At 38.7% G+C, this 19,913-nt stretch overlaps 1 protein-coding gene and 1 long non-coding RNA gene across 13 annotated transcripts in view; one reads left to right on the forward strand and one right to left on the reverse strand.

The window, feature by feature from the left end:
• The window catches only part of LRRCC1 (leucine rich repeat and coiled-coil centrosomal protein 1), a 37,292-nt gene extending 35,578 nt beyond the window's left edge, over positions 1–1,714 (reverse strand). For 2 of the 12 annotated variants that reach the window (XM_082722624.1, XM_082722622.1), the window contains exon 1: positions 1,229–1,424. In XM_082722624.1, coding sequence (XP_082578750.1) covers positions 1,229–1,286 — 58 coding nt within the window. In that variant the 5' untranslated portion in view covers positions 1,287–1,424. Of the gene's footprint in view, positions 1–1,060 lie in introns of all 12 variants that reach the window. The other 10 variants (XM_082722623.1, XM_082722621.1, XM_082722617.1 and 7 more) reach the window with 10 other exon arrangements.
• Positions 1,714–13,987, forward strand: LOC309860488. The gene is made up of 3 exons (XR_014309403.1): positions 1,714–1,902; positions 6,643–6,790; positions 13,888–13,987. It is a non-coding gene; the product is annotated as an uncharacterized lncRNA (long non-coding RNA).
• The last annotated feature ends 5,926 nt before the right edge of the window (positions 13,988–19,913 follow it).

Below are 19,913 nucleotides of genomic sequence, written 5' to 3' on the forward strand. Positions count from 1 at the left end.
CTGCTGAAGTGTTTTCCAATTCCCTAGCTCCTGTCATTTACTGAGCTATCCTTGTGCTTGCTATTAACACATGCTCTTAATGACAGTCATTTATTTTCTCACACATTTCAGTTTCTGGAAATTAGTGCTGTGTAGATAATCTGCTACAGTAGAGAAAGCATAAAGTGAAATTAGATAGAATTAGATAGAATTTGAAATTAGGTTTGAATTTGCACTTGGTGGCTTACCAACCGGAAGAAGTTGGGAACACTATTTACATCCTCTGAATCTCAGATCTGTCACTTGTAAAATTACTACCTTGTAGAATTATTGTGAGGAGTAGTGATAACATATATGGTATGTACACACAGATGGCGTTCAGTAAATGGCACCTATTAAACATAAATGTAAATATTCCTTTAAAAGCCATCTCCCTGGGGTCTTCTGGCAGATTTGAGATCACCATCCAGAAAAGGATGGTTTAATTTTCAGCAGCAAGGTTCCGCATAAAGCAGGGCATGCCACGAAGGAACAGCAAGTGCTGTTCGCGCACAGCAAGGAACTGCCTGTAGATCACTATGGCTAATCAGAGAAATGGAGAAATGGTAAGAGGTTAATGCCGAAAAGGTAGACAGGGGTCAGTTAGTAAAGAATCAAGACCCTAGTAAGACATGCATAAATTTGGGCTGCATGTAAGACGGAAATGATTAGCTAAATAGGATGTTTAGTACTCCCTAAAAGTTTATGTATATATGGATCATAGTGCTTTGCAAAGGAGAAATTAGAAGGGAGGCAAAGAGAATCGAGGAAAACCTAATTAAGAGCAGTAAACCTTCCCTCCACGGTTGCCAAATTTAACCAAAGCGCCACTTTTTGTCAAGATAAGAGAAAAGAGGAGCAGCCACAAGACGGAACCCGAGACGACCAACCGCGACAGCGCAGGCAAAGGAAGACTAATCCGTCAAGAAAGGAGAACCAGTGAAGAGGGAGGCGGGCCAAAGACTGGTGGAGAATGAGATCGTAGGGCAGTGTCCAGGCTACTCAGAAGGCCAAGGAGGAAAGGAATGAGGACTCGTTGGACCTGGCACTTCAGAAGAGCAGTTGCGGCGCAGTAAGGCCGCGGGGAGCCAGACAGCGTCTGTGTGCCGTCCGGGTGGAGCTGCGGCGCCTCGGCTCCGGGGCGGCTTGCTGTCTACGGCGGCCGCCTGCGGAACGCGCGGGCCGCTCCCGGCTGCGGAGCACCCTTTACCTCCGCAGGCCTTTGTCCATGAAGCACAAATCCCCGCAGATGCTGTCGCCGTCTTCATTTTCGACTTCCGCCTCCACCGGCGCCTCCATGGCCCCGGTGACGGGGACCGTGGTCTTAACCGGCGCCCAGAGCTGGGTGGGAGAGCCCGGAACACGCCTTCTCGGTGAGCGGAAGTCCAGTCCGAGGGGGCGGGGGCGAAGGCCCCCCGCCCCCCCTCCAACTGACAGCCGGGCACTTTGCCGCCTTGACAAGTGCCGTAAAGCGGGAAGCCCGGTTTTCTTCCCCAAGGGCTTCCCTCCCTTTTACGGTATCCACGGCGCGACTCTTGGGACTTTCCGTAAAGGGAAACATCATCCCGTGTGTGTGTGTGTGGTTGTTGGGTCAAGAGTGGGTTTTTCTTGAGACGCTCTCCTGTATGATTTTTGCGTCGTAGGCGACTGACTTCTTGAAGGCGAGTTAGCAGCAGTTTGTCTTTACAGAACTGTAGTCACACATACCCATAAGTTATTCCCCCACCGGCCATTGCACCTACTGTTGATTTAGTAAGCATTTATGGGATGCCTTACAAATGCCAGGCACTTCCCTGTGACAGGAGGAATAAGTTGAAGCCCATTCTCGTTCTCTGGGAGCATTCACAGTTCAATGGAGGAAACAAAGAATTGCCGTGCAACGGGGTGAGTGCTAGAAATAGCACAGGAGCACTTAAACCCACTGTATAGTGATGTGCGTAGCGGGACAGTTTTCTAAAAAGTTTTTTGGTGACTGAGCAGATCCTTGCTAGGTCAAGGGGAATTCTGGAAGTGAATGGCATTCCAGGTAGGAAAACAATAGTGGTAGAAGATGGAAAAAAAAAAAACAACAAAAAAAAAAAACTGGTTGGATTGCTCTCTAACTCATGGGAATATTTTTTAAAAATATCAGGGGCGCCTGATTGGCTCAGTGGGTACAGCATCTGACTCTTAGGGTTGTGAGTTCAAGCCCCACCAAGGGCAAAGAGCCTACTTTAAAAAAATTTAAAAATGGGAAAAAAAAAAAAAAGCTGTGTCAACACTGAACCTGTTACTATCTGGAACTCAAATCTTTGGTGGCATCTGTTAGCAGTCAAATAAAAGCCTAACTTTCTACTCTAATATTGAAGATGTTTCCAGACTTTAAATGCCATTAGTCTCCTATTATTTAGCTATACCTTTCACATAAAATTTGTAGCCACAATTCCCTGTTTCCTATAACCTTGTGCTTTGCCATATGTCTGCAGCCCCTTTCAATAAGAAGTGGAAGTAGAATCTTCTCAGTGGCTTCTTGATTCCTGGCTTGCTTGTGACTTTTGTTTTTTTGACAATAGAATTCATTTAATTCTAGTGGTGGACCTCAAGACACCTTGCATGCTTCTGCTCCCTCTCTTGGAAAACTGGCTGACCTGCCATCTGAACAAGCCCAGGCTAGCCAACTGGAGGAGAGCTACTACACAGAGCAAAAACAAGTCACTCCAGCAAGGGATGCACAGATACATACATTAGCTCAGAAGCGCTTAGTTGAACCAACCCCAAAGTGCAAAATAACAGAAATGTGAGCTAAATAAAGTGTTTTGTGTTAAGCCAGTAAATTCTGGAGAAAATGTGTTATGTAGGATAACATGATTGATAATAGTATGACTAATAATCCATGACTGAATATCTATTAAACTAAATTTTCAAAGAGGATAAGGATTATACTGTAACCTAAAACAAATAGCTGATATAAGAAACAAATTATGGGGCTCCTGGGTGGCTCAGTGGGTTGGGCCGCTGCCTTCAGCTCAGGTCATGATCTCAGGGTCCTGGGATCAAGGCCGGCATCGGGCTCTCTGCTCAGCGGGGAGCCTGCTTCCCCATCTCTCTCTGCCTGCCTCTCTGTCTACTTGTGATCTCTCTCTGTCACTTAAATAAATAAAATCTTTTTTAAAAAAAAGAAACAAATTATGTTGCAATGTTATTAAATGTATTGGGTCTTTCCTCCAAAGTCATGGGCATTATAATTAATTAATAAAAATATTGATTATTGTTAGTGGAGTTCAAAAATTGTAGATTGTATCTGAATTGCCTTATCACTTAAGTATTGACTTTTTATTTATTTTTAAAGATTTTATTTATCTATTTGAGAGAGAGTTAGCGCAAGCAGGGGGAGTAGGAGAGGAAGAAGCTGACTCCCTGCTCAGCAGGGCCTTGATCCTCAGACCCTGGCTGTGACCTGAGCCAATGGCAGATGTTTAACCAACTGAGCCACCCAGGTGCCCCAAGAATTGAATTTTTAAAATGATAGTTAGATGAACTAATATAACTATTGTTTGTCTGGTTTGTTTTGTTTTGTCTTGTTTTTTAGCACAAATGCTTAGAAACTGGTTTTGCTTCAAAATTCCTTTCTTGAAAACAAAATTTGTTAAAAAAGTTTCTATAGGACACTTTAGTTCTCAAATTCAAAGAGCCTATCATTAATATTCTAAATAATATGTAAACAACACTTCTCAGTTACTATACTCTGTAGTTTTATATTTTTATTTTATTTTTTAAAGATTTTATTTATTTATTTGACAAAGTTCACAAGTGGGCAGAGAAGCAGGCAGAGAGAGAGGAGGAAGCAGGCTCCCCACTGAATAGACAGCCCAATGTGGGGCTTGATCCCAGGACCCTCAGATCATGACCTGCGCCAAAGGCAGAGGCTTTAACCCACTGAGCCACCCAGGTGCCCCAAGTAGTTTTATATTTTTAAACAAAACTTCAGTTTGTTTTGGATTTGCTTTTCATGCGATCTGTAAAGTATTTATGGGTGTAAAATGGGTAATATATTTGAAATCAGCCTTACCAGTGTGAGATTGGGGATGAGATAGGCAGTCAGAAGGGTCAGCAAGGTAGCATTGTTGGAGAGGCAGAGAGAACACTGTCTATTCTGGAAATGGTAAGTTGCTTAGATAGACTAATGTGTGGTGAAGGTGTGTGTGCACATGGGAAAGCAAGAGGTGAGGCTAGAAAGTTAAGCTTGGCTCAGATCTTGAGAACATGCAATGGCCAGTTTAGAAGTTGGTATTTGTTGAAGGAAGGTTGGGATGGGGTGAGAGTGTGGTAGTTATAAACAGCTGTGAGTGAGGTTAGGAGGGGATACAAGAACTCAAGACAGGGTATTTAAGCAGGGAAGTGACAGGATTAGATTTGTGTTTTATGACATCTCTAGAGATTGAGTAGAGGCTGAATTGGAGGGAGATTAGAGGTGACTATATAAATTAATAAGGTTGTTGCATTAAACCACATGAGGAAAATGGAGGACCGGACAAAGTCCCTAGGGGTCTGAATGATGAGAGGAGAATACCTTAGGAGAAATTAGTAAGTTAGATTTTATAAGCTTTGTTTCTTTCTTTTTTTTTTTTAATTTATTTTTTAAAGATTTTATTTATTTATTTGACAGAGAGAGATCACAAGCAGGCAGAGAGGCAGGCAGAGAGAGAGGAGGAAGCAGGCTCCCTGCTGAGCAGAGAGCCCGATTCGGGGCTCGATCCCAGGACCCTAGGATCATGACCTGATCCGAAGGCAGTGGCTTAACCCACTGAGCCACCCAGGCGTCCCATAAGCTTTGTTTCTTGATTTGGATATAGCCTATAAGGTAACCATGGTTGTTTCCTCCTTCCTTTCTGATTTGGAATATCCTTTAGTGTTTTACTGAATTCTTGAAGGATCAAAATATAATGGTGGTATTATATTCTGTAATTCTTTTTAAAGATTTATTTTATATTTATTTTAGTTAGAGCAAGAGAGCAGGTGAGGGGGGCTGGAGAGGAAGAGAGGGAGAGAGAATCCTAAGCCAACTCTGCACTCAGCCCCACGCGGGCTCTATCTCATGACCCCAAGTTCACAACCTGAGCCAAAACCAAGAGTTGGATGCTTAACTGACTGCACCATGTAGGTGCCCTTACAGTCTATAATTTGTATTTGTTTTTTTTCTATTAGAATCTACATAGCACTTTTATGTTAATTTCTCTGACAAGATACACCAGGCTATCATTTAGCTTTTTAATAATCTAAAATATAGTTAAGCTTTAAAAAAAAATAAAACCCAAAGCTTTTAAAATTTTACAGTGACTTTATACATTCAGATCTCAGAGTAGAACTTCCAGTGAGTAGTGTGGGCCTGTAAAATCAATCAGGTTTGTGACCTCTGGCCTTGAAAAAATTGCATTACTCATGGATTCCAGTCATTTAGTTGACTATACCACCCTTCCAAACACATGTTGTGCTTGTACATTTCTCTATGCCAACCATTACATACAATATTTTTGTAATTTGTGTTTTGTTGGTGTATTACTTTATCTAGAATATTTGGAGTTATTTCTTTTCACAAAATTGAACTTTCTAGATATCTGGACTTCTTTCACATGGAACTAATCCTTAAAAAATTTTAAATTTGGTGGAATATTTTCTAATATATTTTATATGCTATCCTACATTCTTAAATTATATCAAATATAATTTAATATATTCTTAAAATCTTATTGTCATAAAAATTTACTATATTATATAAAACATATATATTTGGTATTAGAAAATTATTTTTCTTATGAAAATAATATTGGCTAACTATAGAAAATGTTGTGAAGTATGAAAATTAGTGAAAACCACTTGTTATCTTAGAGACACTACTATTAATCTTTTGTTATATCTCTATTTAGTCATGTCTATGCATGTACGTAAATGTGAACATGAGAAGTAATACAACTCATTGTAGTAAATTTAAACGTTCACTGGATTACAAATAAATTGCAACAAATTCCTAAAATATATGGGGCCAAAGGGGTTCAGAGCAAATTTCAAAATGTGCCACTTTGGCATGCAGACTATTTTGAGCTGAAGGCATTCAAGACCCTAAAGGCTCAAGATAACATTTGCCCCTCCCTTAACTACCTAGAAGAATCTAAATTGGAGGAGTCTTTCTCTGAGTAAGAGTTGAATAGAGAGAAATTTTATCTGAATGACCCATCTGTATCGCAGGGCAAACATCTAATTAACCATCATCTTTTCTTATTGCCCTGTGCATTAACGGCCTCCGTTCCTCTTCCATTCCTTATGTCAAGATAGCATACATGCCTATTTTTTTTTTTTTTAATTCATTTGAAAGAGAGAGACAGAAAGAGCACAAGCAGGGTTAGAGGTAGAGGGAGAAAAGCAGACTCCTCACTGAGCTGGAAGCCTGACATGGGGCTCCATCCCAGGATCTGGAGACCAACTTGAGCCGAAGGCAGAGGCTTAACCATCTGAACCACCCAGGTACCCCATATATGCCTCATTTTACCTTTCAGGCTTTGAACCTCTCATGTTTGTGGGATTCCCAAATGTATAAAATTAAATTTGATTTTCTTCTGTTAATCTGTCTCATGTCACTTTAAATTTTAGAACAGCTGGAAAAACCTTTGAAGGATAGAGGAAAATTTTTCTTCACCAGCACTTTCGATGAGCCCGGGAGACCTCACTGGCTAGGCATGGCTCATTCTGAAGCTTTTGCAGTAGAAAGATCCTGGGACTTCTCATAGAGCTGTAAAAGGTAAGAGTTCTTACCACATCAGACTCCTGCAGAGTCCAGTGGAAGCAGAGTGGTGAGAGTCCTTTTTTTTCCTTTTCTAAATGTACATTAGCAGGAGAAAATATTTGTGGAACTAGCTCTTTGGTTTTAGTGACTGGTTATTTGATATGAGTACTTTTGGTTTTTTATTAATCCTTTTCCTTTCAGCGATGGTCTGTCTGCTGTGTCATTCTGTATCCTGAGAGCTTGGCTTTTTGGCCAGTGAAAATACTCTCTTTGATCTCTGACAACTGGAGGATGCATGTACTGCTGTGAATCTGGTAGACAGCCCTATGTGGATCCAATAGTCTTCGTCCAACTATGTCAGCTCTCAGGGGAATCTGTCCTAAGAGACCCTAGTCCAAAGTGGCTTTCATCATCTCAACCTTTGTTTCTTGTGCTTATGTTGGAAAAAATCCCATTCCAGTAGTGCCTGCCCACTGTCACAGATTAGCAAGTCTATGACTGGAGGCTTCTCTTTCTCAGGAGACTAGAGACACCTTACCATCTGCACTGAAGGCCTTTGGTGTCTTAGACTAATTTTGAGAGTGAACTTTTTGAATCATGGGGGCTACATCGTCTATACCTACTCCAGGAATGTCTCTTGAATCTGGTAAAAATTTATTCTAAGCTAGGAAAGCTACTCCCAGGTCTTTCCATGAAAAGACCTACTGGTTTAAGTCACTATTGAGAACTCCTCTTCAATGGTCAGATGATGGATCCTTTGATTTGGCTGTATTTGAAAGAAAAAAATTTTAGGGAGCTGTTATCCTAAATGATTCATTGGCATCTGTGGAAGACCAAATTAAAAGGAGTACACAACGAAATGCAATGACTACACTTGAGACTCCCATAAGATGTAAGAATAAGAGCAGAAATTAGACTCAGAATAAAAATTAAATGTAAATTTTCCTTCTCAAAATCTGACCCCATTTTCCTGTTTTAGCTAACTTTTTTGGTTGCAAGATTTACAGCGAGCCTTGTAGCCCAATCTCTAGGCTTAGAGTGGATGGATTACTCAAGCAAATGCTGAAAGTCAGGAAGCGAATTTAGCAGAAGCCCCTGGGACAGACAGTAGGACTCATTGTCCTTTACTCTGTAATCAGGCTTTGCAGCTTCTGGCCTTCTTATGTAATGTCCTCTCTGAATAAATCTTAGACCCCCACTAAAAGAATTCATGTCCCCTGGAGAGCAGCATATCTTTTCAGAAGATTCTACCAAATTTAGATGAGAATTAGAAAGATCATTGGTCATTCTTTCTCATAGTGCAAAGAGATAACCAGAATTTCTCATATTCCCTTCTACAAATGATCGATCAGCTGAAGACTGATTTTCAGGGGCTGATAGAAAAGGAAAATAAAATTTCACAATGACCCTTTCTTTCTAAATCAAACCCATTGGCTATTGACTCTTTCTCTCCCAGGGATAACTATTACTTTTTTGCTTGTCTCATTTTGCCGCCTACCTGAGGCATGTGGATTGTTGATTCTTTTGGTTATTTTGGGGAGTGACTGGATCTTGGGAAGGTAGTATCCTTTGCATCCTCTTTAGGGACTCCTCTTAAACCCAAAGAAGGATTATTCAGTGCTGCCAGAAAAATTTGCTATTTATCCTAGCTGAAAACTGACAAGATACTTAAAAGAATTAAAAAAAAAAAGTTTCATAGTCAAAAGTTGGCCAGATTGGAAGCTGATATTCAGAGCTGATAAGACTTTTTCCCCTAAGCTAAAAGAAAATTATGTACCAGAAGGAAAGGAGCAATGGAAGATAATAAAGTTAGATAGATATATCAATTTATCATTTAAGTTACAACGTGATATTCTGAGAAATTGAGAACTACTGTCCTTATATTACAAATCTTTGCAAAACTAGAAATATAGACCCCGAAAGAATTCAAGGTCAATCTGTCTTTTTCTTTATTTTTAACCAATGCCAAGACCGTGAATGGATAAAGATGTGGTATGTATATGTGCGTGCGTGTGTGTTTGTTTGTGTTTATACATTATATATATATATGTATATGTATATATTATTCATCCATCAAAAATAATGAAATTTTGCCATTTGCATCAATGTGGATGGAACTAGGTTGTATAATGCTAAGAGAGATAAGTCAGTTAGAGAAAGACAAATACCATACGATTTCACTCATGTGAAGTTAAAAAAAACCAAAACTGATGAACATAGGGGAAGAGAAGGAAAAATAAAATAGAATAAAAACTGAGAAGACAAACCTAAAAGAGAGTTTTACTACAGAGAATAAATTGAAGGTTGCTGCTTGGTAGTTGGGTAGGGGGATGGGGAAATGGGTGATGGCATGAAACGGGGCACTTGATGTACTGAGCACTGGCTGTTATATGCAACTGATGAATCACTAAATTTTACCCCGAATTTAATAATCACCATATGTTAACTAACTTGAATTTAAATTTAAAAAAAGGGGGGGGAGTGCCTGGGTGGCTCAGTGGGTTAGTTAAGCCTCTGACTTCCGTTCAGGACATGATCTCAGGGTCCTGGGATCGAATCCCGCATTGCGCTCTCTGCTCAGCGGGGACCCTGCTTCTCTCTCTTTCTCTCTGTCTGCCTCTCTGCCTACTTGTGATCTCTCTCTGTCAAATAAATAAATAAAATCTTAAAAAAAAAAAAATCAAAGTTCTTCCAAAGTAACCAAAGAAGCTTGGATACTCTCTGTGCCTTTGTGATGTAGATTTTCTTTTCACAGCTCAACCCAAGAACAATTCTTTGAAATGCAAACTTTAGGGAGAGGTTTCTTAACTGAAGGAAAAGAAAAAAAGAAATTTTGGAGGAAAGGTCTCTGTATCTATTCATATGTATATAAGTCGGAGAAAGTTAAATGTATATATAAGTTAGAGGAAGCTCATATATAAGTAAGTCAGTTAGAGAAAGACAAATACCATATGGTATCACTCATGTGGAATTTAAGAAACAAAACTAATGGACATAGGGGAAAGTTCTTATATATATCTATATGTAGATATATATACACTGTATATGTAAGTTCTTATATGTATATGGTATATGAAGTTTTTATAGAACTATGTATAAGAAAATTCATATATATATATAGATATATATATATCTATATATATATGTATATGTATGTGTATAATATGTTGTAGATGTCTGGAATGTTTTTACAGATGGTGTATTGCCAGGATTTGTAGAAGACCTCTATATAGTTAGTTTGAAGGCAAGTACTTGTAAGGATTAGCTACTCTAAAACCCTCAGAAATATAAAAACTAACCCAAATGCTTTTTAGTTCACATGATCTAGGATCAATCTTTAATGAATAATAGCTAAATGAAGTGTGTTGGTTTAATTAAACTAGACATGCCTTTAGAGCTATCACTATAAATATAATACTTTTATTGTACCTGGATTTACTAACCAAATAAGTGTATATTATAACTGTTAAAAAAAAATTTTTTTTATAAAGATTTTTTTTTTTTAAGATTTATTTATTTATTTATTTGACAGAGAGAGATCACAAGTAGACAGAGAGGCAGGCAGAGAGAGAGGGAGGGAAGCAGGCTCCCTGCTGAACAGAGAGCCCGATGCGGGCCTCGATCCCAGGACCCTGAGATCATGACCTGAGCCGAAGGCAGGGGCTTAACCCACTGAGCCACCCAGGCGCCCTAACTGTTAAAAAATTTTAAACCGCGGGGTGCCTGGGTGGCTCAGTGGGTTAAAGCCTCTGCCTTCAGCTCAGGTCATGATCTCAGGGTTCTGGGATCGAGCCCCGCATCTGGCTCTCTGCTCAGCAGGGAGACTGCTTCTTCCCTCTCTCTCTGCCTGCCTCTCTGCCTACTTGTGATCTCTATCAAATAAATAAAATATTTTAAAAAAAAATTTAAATCCCAACAACAACAAACAGTTTGGGATAATGGCTGTCTTTGTCGATGTCTCATGTGAGTGATCTGAACACAATTGTTAACAGCAATTAAATTGAATAGATGCAAATAAGATAAAAAGTTTGTAAGTGAACTTTAAAAATAGTTTACCAAACTTTTTTAGTAACTTAAAACTTTAAATTTGCTAACTTAAGTGATGAGTTAAGTTAAATTCATTAACTATCTACACCATTTCCAAATAAGATGAAATAGTGAAACTTTACTGAATATAGGTTTATTTGCTTTTGAATTCCTCATTATGGAGAAACTAAAGATAAATTTGGGTCTTTTGGTAAACATATTTTGTGCTTTATTGAAAGATTGTGCTATGGAGACACACATGGTTCTAGAAACTATGAAAAGTATTCAGAAATTTACCAATTTAAAGAGAGCTAGTATAACAGTCCGCATTTGTTACTTCTTAGTTTTCTTTTTTTTTTAAGATTTTATTTATTTATTTGACAGAGAGAGATCACAAGTAGGCAGAGAGGCAGGCAGAGAGAGAGGGAGGAGGAAGCAGGCTCCCCGCTGAGCAGAGAGCCCGATGCAGGGCTCGATCCCAGGACCCTGAGATCATGACCTGAGCCGAAGGCAGCGGCTTACCCCACTGAGCCACCCAGGCGCCCTACTTCTTAGTTTTCATTAGAAATTAAGGTTTCTGAGAGTTAAGGATTCTAATAAATGTAATTAAGACTATTAGAAATAATAAGGGAAACATCTCTGTATGCAAAGAGACTAAGATGTGTGTTTTTAATAAGAAAAGGTATAAAGAGTAGAAGTGCCTTTTTTGGTTAAAGAAAAAGAAAATAATTTTGTCCTACAACACTGAAAAGAAATAAAGTTAAAAAAAAAGAAAATAAATAAATAGTGAGGTTGACTAAAAAGGGGAAGTGTAGGACAAAATTTGCATATTAAAAAAAGAAAGTTGTAGAAGGTTTCCGGAAAAGGGATTTTGGAAAGGAATTTTATGCATGGTCAGTGATGTGGGAAACAAAGGCAGAAGAAACATTATTAAATTTCCTCATTATTTACAGCCTATTGCCAAGTCCCTGAAACAGGCAGAGTGACCTTTCTCTAGGAACTCAGCTACTACCTGGATGTCAATACTTTACTAAGGCAAAAGGCAATCTTATCCCAATCCCCAGGATCCTGTAAGTTTACATTAACATATAAAAATTCCTTTGAAAATGTCCTTTATCTCTACTCCCCAAGATACATGTTGGCAATCATCCTCCAAACATATGACCCACTGATACACACGTGAAGGGTCTTATGCCTCAGGTTTTATTAGATAGTAATTGTCATTTTTTTAAAAGATTTTATTTATTTATTTATTTATTTTAAAGATTTTATTTATTTATTTGACAGAGAGAGATCACAAGTAGGCAGAGAGGCAGGCAGAGAGAGAGAGAGGAGGAAGCAGACTCCCTGCTGAGCAGAGAGCCCGATGCGGGACTCGATCCCAGGACCCTGAGATCATGACCTGAGCCGAAGGCAGCGGCTTAACCCACTGAGCCACCCAGGCACCCAAATATTTTATTTATTTATTTGACAGACAGAGATCACAAGTAGGCAGAGAGGCAGGCAGAGAGAGATGGAAAAGCAGGCTCCCTGCCGAGCAGAGAGCCCGATGTGGGGCTCGATCCCAGGACCCTGGGATCATGACTTGAGCCGAAGGCAGAGGCTTTAACCCTCTGAGCCACCCAGGCGCCCCAGTAATTGTCATTTTTAAAAAAGATATTTATTTATTTATTTATTTATTTGACAGAGATAGAGCAAGAGTGCACAAGCAGGGGGAGCAAGAGAGTGAGAGGGAGAGGGAGAAGCAGGCTCTCTGTTGAGCAGGGAGCCCAGTGTGGGGCTTGATCCCTGGACCCTGGGATCATGACCTGAGCTGAAGGCAGACGCTTAACTGCCTGAACCATGCAAGTGCCCTTACATTGTCATTTTTTTAAAAAAAGATTTTATTTATTTATTTGACAGAGATCACAAGGAGGCAGAGAGACAGGCTGAGAGAGAGAAGCAGGCTCCCCTCTCAGCAGAGAGCCTGATGTGGGACTCGATCCCAGGACCCTGAGATCATGACCCGAGCCAAAGGCAGGGGCTCAACCCACTGAGCCACCTGGTGCCCCTACATTGTCATTTTTGACAGAGATACATAGACTCAAATGTGACCAGACAGCTTTAATGAACTAAAGTTGACTTTATAGAGTCAGTGAAGCCCCTTGGAAAAATCAGCCTGGTACCTTGCTTCTCGGGTTCCTGGCAATCTCACCAGGTAAGAAAGGAAGTCATTTCCTGGCAGCACAGGAACCTCAGGATATTTTGGGGAACTGGATAAGAAGGAATTTACCTAAATATATAGATATTGTTGGCAAGTCTGATGGCAAGTACTTGGCTTGACTTCTTAGCCTCAGATTGTGTTAAAAGTTCAATCTGATGATTCCTCATAAAAACTTCTAGCACAGTAGTTTTAAAAAGAACCTATATGGTCACTCACTTTTCTTGCTGTACTTACAGAAATAATCATACCAAGTTTTTTTTTTTTTTGAAACCAGACTTACTTTGCAAACAAATTAGTCTTAACTTAGCTATCTTTGGTGGACATGAGGGTGATTTTAGAGAGAAAAATTATGTTTCAGTAACACACCTTTGTGGATATTAGAGTCAAGTTCTTTTGTCTTTGAGGGCTAGTGTTTGCCTATAACCTGGACTGGATCCTGAATTCTGGTTTTCGCAGATATCTGACTAAAATTTTCCAACCTAAAATTTGCAATTTTCTCCCTTTCTTTTGACTTGGAATCATTGAGAACTAAAGCTGCCCTTTTCCCTGAAATCCTGCAAACTGAAACCAAATAATGATATTAATGTCAGAGAAATAATTCCAACAGCCTGTGTTTAGATGATCTTTGTGCCTATTGCTATATGGGCCACTCAGAAAGATCACTAGAGACATTCAAACTTTAAACCAGGAAAGTCTGTCTGATTGCCACTGTCTGCCATTATTCTGTCAGAAGATGCTTCAAGTCTGACATCTAGAAGTCTCACTGGCAGCACTCAGGACTCAGACACTGGGTTTATAATTTGCTCCAAACATTAACCTTTGTTTCTCTTTTGTTTCTATAGAGATGGCTCTTATTAATTACCTGATTGCTTGCCCAATATAGGCCTAACATTGGGAGCCCACTTGCAAGACTGCCTCCTGAAATGAGATATAACTGCTTAACTCAATTGATCTATTCTCAAGACTGAGGCTGGTTCATTGAGGTACGTACTAGTCTATCAGTTTAGCTTCTGGACTGTGAATTTCTTTAAGGTTTCAAAGGTGGGACTGAAGGGATGTAGAACAAATGTCCCCAAAATGCACCATTTTGGCATGTGTGCTATTTTGAGCTGAAGGCAACTGAGACGCTGCAGGCTCAAGAGAAACTGTTGTCTCTTCTATAACTACCTAGAAGCCACACAGTTCAGCACCTAAAGAGATCACCTTGGTCTCTTTCAGAGAGAAAAGTAGAGTATGCCACAAAGGCTTTGACCTATCTGGGAGCTGTTGGAGGGGCTGGTTTATGTCTCAGCTTACATGGAGCACCAAAGGAATGACCATAGTTCATGAGATAAGGACACAGGAAGCAGGAAGAATGGCTAGCTGCATGCCCATCACAGCTCTGCTAAATTGGGAGAAGTATTTGAGGCTTTTCCACAGGAAGAACAATAGAGCATCCTTCTTTGACCTGGCCCCTAGTGGAAGTCAGACACCAGAGGGAGCAAGAGCTTATGGGCTCCTGAAGAAAAACACATAAAGACCAGAAAAGCAGTAGAAAAACAAAAACAAACAAACCGGAAACCCCCCAACAAAAAAAAAGAGCTGGGTTTTTGAAAAGATAAACAAAATTGATTAACTGTTATGTAGATTGACAGAAAAAAGAGAAAGTTAAGCTAGAAAAAGATAAAAACATACCCTAAATTCATTGATTAAAGAAGAAATTGTAATTATCATAAAAGAAGCAAAAGATAGGTTCAATATTATGTCATAATAAAGGAAAATCTTAGCAAATTGAGAAAAGATGATGATGCTTTAATTAAATAATGGGCATTTTCCAACCACCTACAGCAAACATCATCTTTAATATAAACACATAGAAGTATTCTCATGGGAGTCATGAGCAAGATAAGGATATAAGGATTCCTTCTCTTTGAAAATGAACTTGAACCAATGTTATAAGAAAGAAAAATGATTTTTCTTTAATTTTAAGAATTTAAAAAGAAGGGGGGCGCCTGGGTGGCTCTGTTGTTAAACATCTGCCTTTGGCTCAGGTCATAATCCCAGGGTCCTGGGAGGTAGCGCCTGCTGAGCAAGGAGTCACTTCTCCTGCTTGTATTCCCTATCTCACTGTCTCTGTCTCCATAAAATGAATAAAAATCTTAAAAAAAATTTTTAAGAATAAATAAACTGCTTTTATTTGCAGATGATATGATTTTCTTTCTATAGTCTCTTGGATTTTCTAAATTGACATAGCAACAAACATTATAAATGATTATGGAGTAAATATAACAGGAAGTGTGCAGAATTTTATGGAGAAAACTGAAGTTTATGGAAGGACCCATTCCTCCCAAAAAGTTTAATCTAGAGAAAGCTATAATCATCATTCTAAAGATGTCAGTTCTTTCGAAATATACTTCCAAATAAAATTCCATCACAATAAGAATCCCAACCTAATCTTTCATGGAACTCAACAAAATTTTAAGTTAAAGTGTGTCTCACGTTAATTATTTTTTAAAAGATCACATATGCCAGTGAACAAGTTAGTCACAGCTAATTAAGAAAGGAAGATTTCAAAAGTTCTGGGAAGAGAAATCTCCTCTGCGGGTGTAACACTGATATTATTTAACTCTGAAGGAATACTTTGTAGATGAGTACCAAGAGAAGAAATTGTAGTTTAATGGAAAAAATGTAAACTTGCATTCAAGTGAGCAAAGATTTGAATACCACTCTGTCACTTACTAGTGGCATGGTTTTTAGCAAGTTGTGTTATTTTTTTGGAATTCACATTTCTTCATCTATAAAATGAGGATAATAATTTCATATTGCAGAATCAGCAACATAGTACTGAATGAGACCGTATATGTGAAATATCTATTGGATTGTTTCACATATTAGGATTAATTTATATATCTATACTGGCCATGGGTGTTTATACAAACCCATCTAGTATTAAATGTATGTAGGCTACTATTTTTCCCCTATTTTTCTTAATCTACAGGCTTTAGTCCACCTAATATGTATTCATTAATTCAAACATTTATTCATTTGTTAATTTTGTGGCAGAATTGGTTATGGAGAAATTAACTTGTATTTTATTTGTTTTGATGTTTTGTTCATTTCATGCATAACATGTAATGAGGCTAAGATGTATATTAGACCCTAGGTTGGACCCAGGGTTGTATACTTCTTCACAGCAGACTGAGACTCATTAGCTCAAACTTTTACACTTCCAATTGTTTTTTTTTTTTTTTTACACACCCAATTGTTTTAAGCATAGTCCAAATAAACATATTTTTAGCCATTTAGAACTTGCTTGCTTTGCATATCGCACAAAACTGTGCTTCACCTGTAAACTTTGCTTAATAGATAAGGTAAGCCCAGGACAATTAAGATCCCAAGCCACTGCTGCCTTTGGGGGCTCTCTGACTCAGAGTCTGCCTACTTGCTGCTGAGTGATAACACCTAGATATGCAAACCTTCCAACTGGAATCTCCTTTCCCCCAGGAATTCCCTTGTTGCCCTCCCCTTTTGGTTGGTGGCTTTCCAAGGCCTCTGAGAAGTCTCATGCTGTGAGTGTTTTCCTCTACATCCAAACCAGTTAAAGTGGTATCCAAATAAAGCTTGTGTCTCCTACCACCATGTCCTGATCTTATCTCTTTCCTTGATCAGCCTCAAAGTCTCTGGAACCCCCTAAAATGCAGCAAATATTTATCTAGCACCTACTATATGAAGGATTGAAACAGACAAAAACCTTTTGTATTCTAATCAGGACATAGTATTTTGTATCTTAGAGGAGAGATAAGTGAACAAATAAATACACGGATAATATGTCAGGTGGTGACGAATGATGGATGTTGCTTGGGGTAGAGTAGTAGAGGTGGTGGTGATGTTTCTGTGGAAGGAAAAGGTTAGTAATTGGCAGATAAATATTCCCAACCACGGGACATAAGAAGAGAATTTCACCTTCAGCTGATCTTTTCACAATATCAACTACAGGATTTTATCTTTTGGGGACAAATAAATGAGTATCTTATTGGGTCTGATAGTTTCTGCTTGTTTTTGGTATTTCTGTAAGAGAGTGAGAGCTTGGAGCTGCCTATTCTGCCATTTTGCTGCCATCACATAATCTGTTTTGGTTTTAATCACAAACTTGCTAGCCTGTGGCTTGCATTTTTACTATGTTTATAGTATGTGTTCTTCTTGAAAATTTTAAAATGTATTTTTTTGGAAATTTTAAAATTTAAATGCTGTGTAATCCAGATCTTTTTTTTTTATGACTTGTACTTTTCATATTTAGTTAGCTGATCCCTGTTTTGATGCATTAAACTACTTCTCTTAAGTATTTCTAAATTTAAAATGTATACTTTTTGCATTTAGGCCTAGCACCTTGCTTTTTTTTTTTTTTTTTTAATGATACGTGATGTGAGTTGGGAATCCATTTTTATTTTATCCTTGTCAACCAATTGTCTTAATGCCATGTATTCTGGTTTGCAAATAAAAATAATCTGGAAATCTATTTTTACACATATTCTATGTAGAAAAATTATAGGATTTCAATTCAGAAAAACTTTTTTTAATTTAGGCCTTATCACTTACTGCCTCTGTAAGTTCATTCAACTGATTGAACTTTCTCTGATCCTGTTTCTTTACTTTTAAAATAATGGTTAGTAATGCCTATCTTTCAAAGTTATTTTGACAGTTAAAGACAATATATATACATAAAGTATCTAGAGGTACTAGATTTAAAAATTAAATATGTCTTAGTATTGCTTGTGTTATTATGTTTTATGTAACTCTCCTCTGGATTTATATTTTCTATTCTGTTCAACTTAATTTATTGTATTCTGCCTTTTTTCTATTCCTGTTCTTGATGCTTTCCATATTTTTGCTGCTAGACTTTACCTTTTTTTTTTTTTTTAAAGATTTTATTTATTTATTTGTCAGAGAGAGTTACAGGCAGAGGCAGAGGGAGAAGCAGGCTCCCTGCTGAGCAAGGAGCCAGATGTGGGACTTGATCCCAGGATGCTGGTATCATGACCTGAGCCGAAGGCAGCCGCTTAACCAGCTGAACCATCCAGGCGTCCCTAGACTTTACCTTTTAGGAGATCCTCAAAATTAAAGATTGCTTATAACTTTTAAATGTTTATTTTTAAATAAACAGATAAACCAGATGTGAACCAATGCAGCATATTTTTCTTAAGGTATGCAAAGAGATATACTGTGTATTAGAGACCCATTTTCTTCAGGAGAAGGGGCAGTATCTTCCCTGGTTCTATGTAGCCATACCTGAGGACATGATTTCCTTTGGAGTCAGGACTATTAGGTAGGAAATGTTAACCAGTAAGTAAACCAGTAAAGTAAATTAGCCACCAAGGTAAGTGCAGTAATCTTACATTTGGGGATTTTCACTATTTTAGCTCTCTTGTGAAAAAATAAAGGCCATTTATTAAAAAATAGCTTCATATATAACCTTTGAAAGTGGCTTCACTATAACATATCATAAAAAAGAAAGTGACCTTGAGAACATCATGAGCTTATTTGAACATTTTTTTTTTTTTTGAATGCTTATCATGTCTGGGGAGAATTAATTTTTCAAGAAGCAGTGAAATTATATTTTGTTTTGGTGTCTCAGTGCAATATCCCTGATCCTAATATGAGCCTCTTTGATGAGAATACAATAGCTTAGAAATACTGAATGCTGGGCCATCTGAGAGGAGCTAGAGCTGGAGCTAAACTCTGATCTGTGGCTAACATGTTAGAGAACATTGTAACGCATCAAAAGGAGAGTGTTGTCATGAAAATGGTGGAACTGGAGTTTTCTACCATCTTTCCCTCAAAGAACACTGATGTTGCAGTCATTCACAGATGACAGAACCTTTGTGCAAGTCCAGGAGTCCAGTAGTGAAGTTCTAGCATACTGCAGGAACAAAAATTTTGAGATTGGACACATTTTAAGAAGGTAAGATGGATAGCTTGACTTTACCCACATCATCCCTTCCCCAGTACAGCACAGCTCAGGCCTTCTCGATCTGTGATTTCTCCCAAAGGAGGAAGTCAAAGTATAAGTGAATGTTTAGCTTCAAGATACTGCTAAAGAGGCCCACTTAACTCTTGCCATATCCAGGTACTGAGTTGTGGGCAGAATGATGGGGAGAGGTGAGTGGCTGGGAGAACAGCAGCCAGGGTCCAGAATGGAACAAATCAAAGGAATGTGGATCCTGCTAACCACATCACAGTCTCCTTCAAGCCTTCCTTCCATGAGCTGCTGGGAATCCCCCAACTCACTAACAGAGTGCTCTTAGTGCTCTGTGCACTTGATCTATATACAATCCCACGCCTTGGCTGGCTCCCTGGCCATGTTCTTGTGGGTGAAGAGAGAGCTTTTTCGGACAGCTGGGGAGTGTGTGCAGAAAGCTGGTTCAAATACGTGGGGCTGGGAGAAACCACAAACTTGAGCACTCAGCTTCATGCTAGAGAAAGCAAAGAGGAGACTGTTAGCACACAACCTGGCTTTTCAGGATCAAAAAATGCATACAAGCTTAAGAATTCTGTCATAAGAGGGAGTTAGAAGTATGGAACAGGTGTACCTGTAGAGAAGGGCTGAGAAAATCTCAGAGAATCTGTAGTAGGGCTGACAAGGTATTTCTCTCCCTAACCAGTCAATAAAGACTGAGGGAGGTGACTCCTTTAAATCCAAAAGCAGTAAATCAAACTTTATTTTAAAGAACATGAAAAATGAAGGAAATATGATACCACCAGAGGAGTACAATAATGTTCCAGTAATCCAAAGATTAGAGATCTGTGATTTGCCTGATACAGAATTCATAATAGCAGTTTTTAAAAAAAAGATTTTATTTATTTATTTGAGAGAGAGAGAGAGAGAAAGAATGATCAAGGAGAGCAGGTGAGGGAGAAGCAGACCCCCTGCTG

The sequence above is a fragment of the Mustela nivalis genome (genome assembly GCF_964662115.1).
Source record: "Mustela nivalis genome assembly, chromosome: 2".
NCBI lineage: Eukaryota > Metazoa > Chordata > Mammalia > Carnivora > Mustelidae > Mustela > Mustela nivalis.